This window comes from Emys orbicularis, chromosome 3, assembly GCF_028017835.1.
Source record: "Emys orbicularis isolate rEmyOrb1 chromosome 3, rEmyOrb1.hap1, whole genome shotgun sequence".
Classification (NCBI taxonomy): Eukaryota; Metazoa; Chordata; order Testudines; family Emydidae; genus Emys; species Emys orbicularis.
The window spans coordinates 213698629-213710278 of record NC_088685.1 but is presented as its reverse complement, the minus strand read 5'-3'; the positions used below and the strand labels follow the sequence as shown (position 1 = coordinate 213710278).

Below are 11650 nucleotides of genomic sequence, written 5' to 3'. Positions count from 1 at the left end.
GTAGAGGACAGCCTTGATTCGAGTGATCATGAATTTAAACTAAATGGAAGGATAAACAAAAATAGGGCTGCAACTAGAATCCTTGATTTCAGAAGTGCAAACTTAAAAAAAAATTAAGGGAATTAATTAGGGAAGTGGGCTGGAGTGAAGAACTCAAGGATCTGAATGTGGAGGAGGCTTGGAACTACTTTAAGTCGAAGTTACAGAAACTATATGGAGCCTGCATCTAAAGCAAAGGGAAAAAATTCATTGGGAAGTGTTGGGAGGCCAAACTGGATGAGCAAGCATCTCAAACAGGTGATTAAAAGAAAGCAGAAGGCTTACAAGGAATGGAAGAAGGGATGGATCAGCAAGGAAAGCTACCTCTTGGAGGTCAGAAAGTGCAGGGATAAAGTGAGAACTGCCAAAAGCCGAGCAGAGCTGGACCTTGCAAAGGAAATTTAAAACCCACAGTAAAAGCTTCTTTTGCCATATAAATAAAAAGAAAAAAAGGAAAGAAGAAGTGGGACCACTAAGCACTGAGTACGGCAAAGAGGAATTGGGATAAAAACACTGATCGTGCCAGACCAGCTTGATCTCTCTTTGAGGAGATAACTGATTTATCTAGACAAAGGAAATGCAGTAGATCTTATCTACCTGTATGCTTTCAGTAAAGCATTTGACACAGTTCCACACGGGAAATGATTAGTTTAATCTGGAGAAGATGGGGGTTAATACAAGAATCAAAAGATGCATAAGGAGCTGGATAAAGTGGAGACAACAATGGGTCATGCTAAAACGTGAATTGTCAGGCTGTAGAAAGGTTACTAGTGGAATTCCTCAAGACTTGGTCTTGGGACCAGTCCTATTTGACATTTTCATTAGTGACGTTGGCACAAAGAGTGGGAGTATGCTAATGAAATTTGTGGATGACACAAAGTTGGGAGGTACTGCCAATACAGAGGAGGATCAGAATATCATACAAGAAGATTTGGACGATCTTGGAAACTGGAGTAAATAGAAATGGGATGAAATTTAATAGTGCAAAATGCAAGGTCAAGCACTTAGGGACTAACAACAAGACTATTGCTGTGAGCTGGGGACGTATCAGTTGGAAGCGACAGAGGAGGAGAAGGACCTTGGTGGATTGGGCCATCACAGGATGACTATGAGCCGCTAACGTGATGCGACTGAAAAAGACTAATGTAATCCTAGGATGGATCAGGTGAGGTATTTCCAGTAGAGACAGGGAAGTATTATTGACATTGTACAAGGCACTGGTGAGACCTTATCTGGAATACTGTGTGCAATTCTGGTCTCCCAAGTTTAAGAAAGATGAATTCAAACTGGAACAGGTGCAGAGAAGGGCTACTAGGATGATCAGAGAAATGGAAACCTAACCTTATGAGAGGAGACTTAAGGGAGCTTGGCTTGTTTAGCCTAACAAAATGAAGGCTGAGGGGAGATATGATCGGTCTCTATAAATACATCAGAGGGATAAACACGAGGGAGGGAGAGGAGTTATTTAAGTTAAGGGCCAATGTTGGCACAAAACCAAAGGGCTATAAACTGGCCATCAACAAGTTTAGGCTTGAAATTAGGCAAAAGTTTCTAACTATCCAGAGGAGTCAAGTTCTGGAATAGCCTCCCAAGAGGAGTAATGGGGTCAAAAAACCTAACTTGTATCAAGGTCTAGCTGATAAGTTTATGGAAGTGATATAATATATGGAGATATACCTATCTCCTAGAACTGGAAGGGACTTTGAAAGGTCATCAAGTCCAGCCCCCTGCCTTTACTAGCAGGACCAAGTACTGATTTTGCCCCAGATCCCTAAGTGGCCCCCTCAAGGATTAAACTCTCAACCTTGGGTTTAGCAGGCCAATGCTCAAACCACTGAGCTATCCCTCCCTCCTAAGTATGGTGAGACAGCCTACAATGGTATGTGGCCCATCTGTGACTGCTATCAGCAAATATCTCCAACGGACAGAGATGCAACACTAGATGGAGAGAGCTCTGAGTTATTACAGAGAATTCTTTCCCGGGTGTCTGGCTGGTGGGTTTTGCCCACATGCTCAGGGTCTTACTGATCACCATGTTTGGGATCAGGAAGGAATCCTCCCCCAGGTCAGATTGATAGAGCCCTGAGGGGTTTCACCTTCCTCTGCAGTGTGGGGCATGAGTCACTTGCTGGTTTAAACTAGAGTAAATGGTGGATTCTCTGTAACTTGAAGTTTTTAAATCAAGATTTGAGGACGTCAGAAACTCAGGTTATGGGTCTATTACAGCAGTGGGCGGGTGAGGGTCTGTGGCCTGCAATGTGCAGGAGGTCAGACTAGATGATTATGATGGTCGCTTCTGGCCTTAAACTCTGCGAGTCTGAGACTACAGGTTTCAGAGTGGTAGCCGTGTTAGTCTGTATCAGCAAAAACAATGAGGCGTCCTTGTGGCACCTTAGAGACTAACACATTTATTTGGGCATAAGCTTTCATGGGCTAAAGCCCACTACTCTCTGTCTCTCGGCCCAATGACTATTTAAATACTTATCCACCTCCTCCAGCTGGATTTTGAATGGGAACTGATCTGGTAGGCAGCCTCTGAGCATGCCTACTGGATCAGGCCCCACATGTAACTTCAGCGGCCAAATGCCGACCTTTCCCCAGTTCATGAACCGCTCTGGGGCTTAGGCGGGAGATAGGTATCTGGCAGTCTAGAGTGACCCAGCAGTGCACATGCCCAGAGGCAGAGGGAACTTTTACCCTGAACTTAGGCCTCAAGTGACTTTAGGTACCCACAGGTTTTAGCAGGAGTTTTGTGGATCGCAGTGGAGCCAAAACTGGGATTCAGGCATCTAAACCCCAGACTTAGGTGTCTATGTCTGGGGTTTAGACACGTAAGTAGCTTTGTGAATCCCACCCTTACTCCCTTCCCATTGTTCTGTGTTGCTGCCACCGTTCCAAGGCCCAGATCCTCAGCTCCCTTTGCACTCCCTGAGTGCAGGGCCCGCAGTGTACTGTGCCTGTCCCCTGTAAGTTGTGCTGCTGCCCGATCATGCCCCTTATAAGGGCTGCAGGAGGGATCCTCTCTCTTGTGCCGCTCTAAGAGATGTGCAGCGAATAAGGGAAGGGTGCCGCAGGCATCACTCAGCCCCTGGGGTGCGTACCGGGCCACGTTCATACCTGGAGTAACTTCATTCCGTCCAGTTGAGGTACAGCAACTCCGCATTAGGCTCACGCACGGCAGCACTCCCAGACATGCAGGCTGGGGAGAAGGAGCCTGGGATGGAGCCCAGACTGCCTGCAGCAGTGCAGAGCAGCAGGCCTCTTGCTGGTTCTCACTGAACAGAACTGAAACTTGGCCTGATGTCCACTGCCCTTTCCTGGATGTCGGAAGAGCTGCTGCCCCATAGTTGACTCTTCATGGGTCCCCGCATCGATGAGAAACTCCACACCCCTTTGGCAGCACGTTCTTCTGCACACGGTTAAAATATTTGTTTTGCCTCTCTCCTCTGTTTAACGATTGGTTTGTATTCTAGCTTATAGCATTGGGTTGAGTGGTTTGCAGTCTCCTTTCCCAGTGGCATACAGTTGCCCTCTTTTTCTCTTAATCCTTTCCTGCGTTCCTTGCATGTATTGTCTCTTTGTTTTAGAGCACGACTCTCTCTCTCCTTTGAGATGCTAGTTGCGTTTTTATTTAGTGATCCTTCACGTGGCATCTTCCCATCCTGCCCGCTTTGTGGCACTAACTCCATCTGCGGAACTCACAGGTGCAGGTCAGACCACAGGTCTGAACCTTCCAGCTGCGCTTAGGGAACGACCACCTCTTTTCTCCAGTACACAGCTCACTATATTCTGATCATTATGCCAGCCTGAAGAAGTCTAGTGGTCTAATGACCGACTCTAACCTTATTTTCTTATTCAGCATGTATGTTGTTAACTGTATTTGATCTCTGCAGAAGAACTTGTTTTATATCCAGAAAGGGCATATGGGCTCTATACCTGGGAAAACAGGGCAGAGCTACCAAGAAAACTCTGAATCAAAGGATTGTGGGCTCTGGGCTAACTCTGAGGCCAGAAAATAGCCTATAGCGGCTGGTGAGATAACCTCTAAGGTTCCTTTAAATGAGCAAGGTTAGCATTGATATGAAGCTGAGAGTCACCTTTATGGAGGGATTCTAACCAAAAATTCAAGAACAAAACTGGCTACAGAATCAGGTAATCCGGAACGCATGGATGGGTGAGAGCACCTCACCCTGGAGACAGGGAGAGAAAGGAGGGGGAAAGGAAAGTCGATATTGTATCTGTCTCTGTGCTTGAATTGAACATTTTTTAGCAAGGCTTGTGTGTTACAAGGACTAATCTATATGTGGCTGAAACCCCTTCTAACTGTCCCCTTCTTCTCTGCCTGGCTGTTAGCGGTGTTTGTGACCCTGGCACTGTAGAGGCCGCCCTAGCCCCCTGTGGCTTCCAGAGCATAGTACCTGGCAAGTCTTGGTGATGGGAGTGTTGTATACAGTCAGCTGGAAACCAAAATAACAGAAAATGAATCAGCTGCTCTGTTAAAGCAAGATCTTGTTGTTGTTTTTTTTTGCCTGGTACAATTACGGCTCTTTCTTCGTTGTTCCCACCCTGATACTCAGGCTGTATGCAAGGATTTGGCATTGGCCCATCTTTGAGTTGCTGGCTATGAGGCCCCAGAGCACTGGGACCCTGCATGGTGTAGCCAGTAACTTGTCATCTCTGCAGTTGGTGCTGCGGACTTGGGGCATGGTTGCTTCTGCCAGGTTTGTGCATGGAGAGAGCTGAGGAGTTTGTAAAGCAGGCTGTTGCTTGCTGCGCTCCGAGGTGAGTTTGCCTTCTTCCCAGAGATGCTGTTTCTGATTGGCTCTAAACCAGAGCTGTTGAGATGTAGTTTTACCAGCATCGACCACCTGCAATGACGTGCACTAACTCTTTCCTTTTCTCCCTTTTGTTTTTCTTCCCAGATAAATGGCTCATTTAAATTGGGAGCTACTAAAATACTTTCTGGCTGGCAAATGCAGTGCCTAGTAGCAGCTATCAGGGAGGAACCAAACATGAGTGGGGGAGGGGAACAGGTCGACATTCTGCCGGCCAACTACGTGGTCAAGGACCGTTGGAAAGTGGTGAGTAGCTCTGACTCTGAATTTCCATTACTGGCCCAAAAGGCTCTTCTCTGTGATGGGGTAAAAGTGCTTCTTGCTGGTCCCAGGACTGATCAGACGGCACTGACTGGGGGAATCTGGATCAGGGCATGTCAATCAGACAGTGAAAGAAGGTAGTAAATATTACACCAGTTTTTTGAGATGGCTGATGTTTTAGAAGAGCAAACCTGCCAGGGATTTCTGGGTAGGATGAACTGCTGCAGGTGACCTGATTAGCAAAGCTCTCAAACTCTGAGATGCTACATTGCCAGTTTTCAAGTCCTTGCTCTAGAGCCCAGAGGTACTAGAATGTTTCAATCGAATGTTTGTAATCCATGTTTTAACACTGGCAAACACAATGTCTTTTACCCTAACCCCGTCCTCAGAAACCACAGACCCAATATAGGTGAAACTTTCCAAAATCAGGCAGCTGAAGGTAGACGTTCGGCAAGGAAAATGTTGCCTTGAACACTTTAAGTTTGGCAAAGTTATAAGCAGCTGAACACAGGGTCTCATAATGGAAAGTGTCCTTCAGCCTTAACTATGGACATTGCTACCAGCTCTGCCTATAATAAATGAATGAGCCGAGGAAGTTGCACTGTCTCTGTCAGCAATAATTGACTCTGACTGTTGTAGAAATAATAATACTCAGCGTTTAAAATGCTTTACTCACACTAATCCTCACAACAATCCTTTGAGGTTAGTAAATATTACCTCCAGTTTACCATTCAGGAAACTGAGGCTGAAGGAAGTGAAGTGCCTTCCTCAAAGCCATAGAAGGAGGTGATGGGAACTTTGGAGCTTCTGATTCCCAGCTCTGGGCTCAAAGCGCTGGACCACACACAAGCTGAGTTGTGCACTGAGGGCAGGTTTATTTTGGCAGTCCTGTGTTCACACAGGACACAAGCTTTACCAGCGCTAGTAAAGCTGATAGATGCGTGCACACACATTTATCTGTATGAAACCCCGTAGCAGCCTCAGCTTGTCCCTACTGGATGTAATGCATGAATATTGCTTGCAGTTAATCTCAAAGCTTTGTTGAGCTCACTGGGAATGTTCAACAGCTGGCTAAGCGTGGGGCATGGAATTAATCACGTGCCTTTCTTGTGTTGTGGAAGGTGCCTTGTTGCAGAAAGAACTATTTAAATGAAGAAGAAATTAACTGAATTTCTTTCAGGGAGGGAGGCTAGCCTACTCCTGTGCTGTGCTAATTGTTTCCCCTCTCACCCTTTGCCTGTCTTGTCTGTTTAGATTGTAAACTCTTAAGGGCAGGGATTGTCTCTTTGTACAGCACCTAGCACAATGGGGCTCTGATCTCATTTGGGACCTCTGGGCACTACCATAATATGAAATATAAATTAAATGGGCTGGAGCCTGTGTTGTAAATGTGGCTTTATTTTGAGGTTCTGGTCGTATACTTTTCTAGTTTGCTGGAAGAAGTGTAATTAGTAGCTGTCCTTGCTTTTCCTCCGCATTGTTTACTACTGCTTCAGAACATCCCATCTACAGGTTAGGGCACTGGTAATTGATGATCTCCATGCGTACTGTGTCCTGAGGCAGCTGGTAGGCAGATGGCATGTGCCACAAGGTTTCACTATGCCTAGCCACTGGCAAGTGAGTGAACTGGTTTAATGTCTTTTGTAAAGCTCTTTGTCTGCATTACTTCTGGTCAGACCATGACACCAAGATACATTGTGGGACAGAATCTTGCTGCTTTTTATGATTACTGTTTGGAGGGGAGGAAAGAATACTTTAAAAAGAATGTGAAGGGCAGCATGGCATTCCTACTATTCAAAGGAACGCATTCAAAGTTATCTTGCTCTGAGCTGTGTTGGGGTACTAGCTTCTCTAAGTCCTTAGCACTTATCATTTCCGAGGCCTAGTGCACCCAAATAGTGCACTGGTTTAGCTAAAATCAGTTTTTAATCTGATGTAGTTAAGCTGGTGCAGCCCCTTGCATGGATGAACTTAAATCGGTTTACAACTGGTTTATAGCTGGGCTTGGAAGGATTAGATTTGTATTGATAAAATGTTGATAAACGTCAATTTCACTGTATAGCCACAAACTGACAAAATGTTTCCATTGATAATTGAAATTTACAGATAAGCAAAAAAAGAGAAAAATGCTGCTTAAGAACTTAGTTTGATTTAAGGATATTGACTTAGTATGTTTTGACGTGATATTGACAATTGGTGTTTTAATGGTTATAAAGCTTTAACATTTTGAATATCAACAACTACTGTCATTAAATAATTGTCTGACCTCCCCTCTATAATTTCCTGCAACTGTGAAAACTTAAATGGATAAGAATAGAGGGGAAATGCTTAAACCTCAAAATTTTGGGTGAATTTGAAAATTTGAATAGATAAAAATTGAAAAAAATGCTTAAAAATAAACTATTATCCATCAAAACTATTCAAAAAATCAGATTCTGCCAAACCTTCCTATAGTGATTTGGTGCTACATTAATATAGGTCAGTTGTAAACCGAGTTAAGACTGAGTAAATGTCACCTTGGAGCGTGATGCAGAGATAAAATTTCTAGACACCATCAATGACTGCTTCTTGGAACAGCTAGTCCTGGAACTCACAAAGGGAGAGGCAGTTCTAGTTTTAGTCCTAAATGGAGCACAAGATCTGGTCCAAGAGGTGAATATAGCTGAACCACTCAGTAATAGTGACCGTAACGTAGGGGGGGTAATACCAACCCCCTCCCAAAAAAAACGAACTGCAGTAATATTTAACTTCAAAAGGGGAACGACACAAAATGAGGGGTTATTTAAAAACACCATAATAGAGGCTCAGACTAAATGCGTACCCCAAATCAGAAACAAACAATAAGAGGACTAAAAGAATGCCACCATGGCTAAACAGCAGAGTAATGGAGGCAGTTAGAGGCAAAAAGGCATCCTTAAAAATTTGGAAGACACATCCTAATGAGGATAATAGGAAGGTGCCTCACCAAAGGCTCTAAGGAAACTAGGTGACCATAGGATAAGAGGGAAGTTTCTCTCATGTAACTGGTTAAAGGATTAGAAACAAAGAAACAAAGGGGATAAATGGTCAGTTTTCACAATTAAATGGAGAGGTAAACAGAGGGGTCCCCCAAAGATCTGTACCGGGACCTGTGCTGTACAACATATTCATTATCTGGAACAGGGAATGAACAGAGAAGTGGCAAAATTGGAGATGATACAAAATTATTCAAGATAGTTAAGTTCAAAGCTGACTGTGAAGAGTTACAAAGGGATCTCACAAAACTGGGTGACTGGGCAACAAAACAGCAGATGGAAACTCAACACTAATAGGTGCAGTGTAAGGCATGTTGGGAAAAATAATTCCAACTACACATATATAATGATAGATTTTAAATTAGCTGTTACCACCCAAGAAGGAGATCTTGGATTCACTGTGGATAGTTCTCTGAAAACTTCAACTCAGTACACCACAGCAGTCAAAGAGATAAACAGGATGTTAGGAACTATTAGGAAAGAGATAGCAAACATCATAATGCCAGTATATAAATCCATGGTGCGCCCACACCCTGAATACTGTATCCAGCTGTGGTCGCCCATCTCAGACAGGATAAAGTAAAATTGGAAAAGACAGTGGGGAGACAGCATGAGCAGGTGAAAAAGTGTTCAGCACTAGGACAGCATGGCAAGGAATGCGGCAAGTTTGACCATTTTAGCAGTGTGTGCAGGGTCCCAGAAAGATTCAGTCAGACTTGTAAAAGAGGGGAGGGGAGGGCACGTCGAACAGCATAAGGTGACATACACTGGATATCTGCTCACAGCAGAGGGACTGAAAGCAGATCCCAGCAGAGACATGCCAGCTCCAGTGGATGTGAAAGGGGCGCAGCACTTCACAGGAAGGAGACATTTTCTGGCTGTGTTCTGTCACAGCTGGCTGCGGAAACCCGAACCCAGACGTCTGCTCGCAAGGCAGGATGTGTTGTAGGACTGGGCAGACCCCCCCAACAGCAAGCACTGACACACAGAAACAAATGATAACGGTTGCTCCTGTCCTGATGTACTATTGTGGTTATCCTCACCCTGGCACTAGCACCTGCTGCAGCTGTGATACAACAGCACAGAATGCTGTCCTGGGGAGAGAGACGGCCAATGGGAGGGCAGCTCAAGCTGGGGTGGGCTTAGAATCCATCCGAAGGGGCAAATGAGGAAGGAGAAGAAGCGAGATGCTGAGCTAACAGATGAACCGGACCCTGGGTAGGAGGGGAAGTGATAGAATAAAAGTAGGGGACTGAGAAATGAGAAGGAGAAAAAGAGGGAAAACAGGAAAGGTTTCAGATCGGAAGAAACAGAAAAAAAGTAGACCTGGGTATGTGAGCAGACACTATTAGAGAAGGGAAGTAGAGGGAAATAAAATCTACAGATGTACCGGAGAGAGGGTATCAAAGGGAAAAAATGAAAGGAAATCAAATTGGTGAAAAAGGGAGCTGATCAGAAAGCTGTGTTAGAGGACAACAGATCCTGAAAATAGTAAACAAGAAGCCCACCCCCAAAGGACCTAAACAGAGAGAATGACTATTTGGACATCTATTGATGGAATACAGTTCAAAGGTGCCTAATGGACGGGTGAGGGCCCACTTGATGAGGACATCCACTTGTGGATAAACTCAGTGAAAAGAGATACAGCCACAGAAACATTGACTCAAAGGAGCACTTCAGGCTGAAGAGAAGCAAAGGACAGGACAGCAAGAGTGGCACTAGACTTCCAGCCAGGAGAGGAAAAGTTGCTTCTTCTCTGAAGTGGCCCAGTATGTTGTAGCGTGATCCCTCTTGTTCTTGTTAATAACAATGCATTTGGTACTGACTGCATAGCGTGTACAAGTTCACAAAAGTGAGTGTGTTGGTATCCTGTAGTTTTATTATTATAAGTAGTAAGTGTTTGGTAATGTTCTATATTATTTATGCTCCTGGTACAGTGTTGCGGTTTTTCCTTACAAAGTTCTAAAGATTTTAAATCGTCCCTTTTTTGCTTTGGTTTGCCTCTGCCTCTCCTCACAGTTAGCCTAGCCTAGCTGGGTCCCCACACTGCCAGCCAGCAGGCCACTGACACTCTAGTATGATGCATCGGAGAAAGGATTGGGTGTAGGTCTTTGATAGGAGCAGCCGGTTGCTTGATATCACTATCCCGTAACAAATAGTACACTGTTAATTCCATGGTAAGTAACTGACTCCTGTAATGCATCCAGGTAATTAACAAATCCTGCTTGTTCTCCTTTGGGCGCTCTGGGCTCCGACCCTAAACACGGGCCTCAAGATGTGACCTGACTCCTGGTGGACTACAAAGCTCATTGACAACAAAGGCAATGATTGCTGAGGGCCTCTAGGTGTCTTTGACAGGATATGGGGAATGTTGCTTCTGATGTGGGGTGGATAGGATCATCTGCTAGATCAGTGAAGGCATGCCAGAGAGAAAAGCTTTCCAGAAGAGATGCAATGAACTTGGGGAAAAGAGCTGGAAGGATTATGTACAGGATGGGTGAGGCCGTTGCTCAGAGCTTTACGAATAAAAACGAACTCCAGATTTAGGGAACAAATCTAGAAATTATTTAACCTTCCAGGATCCCCTTTGATAGCGCCTGAATCCTCCTGGCAGCATCCAAACCCACCTCTTTGGTTAACTTGAAGCATTAATTGCTTCTTTTAAACATTATACTTTTCTATATAACAAGATTCCAGGAGAGTCACTCTGAAGCCACGAAGGTCTGTAGAGTCAGTGTGAAGTGATGGAAATTGCTACGCGCATTGAGAGCTCTTTTTGTTCCGAATATCACCGGATTCAATCACCAGTGGGATTCATGGTCCGTTACTGGCCAGTTTTAAGATCTCAGCCATTTTGACTTTATGAATTGCACACATGCTGAATACAGCTACAGTAAGGCATGTATCGAGGCCATGCCAAGAGTCCTAGATAGCCGAGGTAACTCAGCCAATTGTCATCTTTACTGTACAGATAATTTGCATGCAACAGTTTCAATGGTTGTTTGAGGGAGACTGCACAGATGGGGGATTACTTGACCCAACTGTGACATCCAGGTGACTGCGCAGGCTTTCAGCTACGAGTTATTATTTGTATTACTCTATTGCCTGGGGCCTAGTAGAGACCAGGAGCCCATTGTGCCATTTATCTCTGTAGTTAAACCCTTCATGTCTTACCACACACCGCTGCTCTGTTGCACTGGTCTCCTGGTTTTCATTTCTGTGCTTCATTGTAGCTGCCATCTATCATCCTTCAGATTTAACTCTCATATGGGGTGTGTGTGTGTGTGTGTGTGTGTGTGTGTCCAAGTTAATATACTAAAGGTAGGATTTAGTAAAACCCAAGGCATGAAGGTCTTTACACACTTTGTCTGTGGATATGCAGAAAGCCCTTCTCCTGATCATAGGAATGTAGAAATGGCCAGACAGGATCAGACCAGGAGCTCACGTTGGCTAGAGTCTCATCTTTGTCAGTGGTCAGCACCAACTGCTTCAGAGGAAGGT

The 11650-nt window shown here is 44.7% G+C and overlaps 1 protein-coding gene across 1 annotated transcript in view; it reads left to right on the top strand.

Moving 5' to 3' along the window:
• Positions 1–4743: 4743 nt before the first annotated feature.
• The window catches only part of TTBK1 (tau tubulin kinase 1), a 120731-nt gene continuing 113824 nt past the window's right edge, over positions 4744–11650 (top strand). The window contains 2 exon segments of the mRNA XM_065401734.1: positions 4744–4794; positions 4962–5120. Coding sequence (XP_065257806.1) covers positions 4744–4794; positions 4962–5120 — 210 coding nt within the window.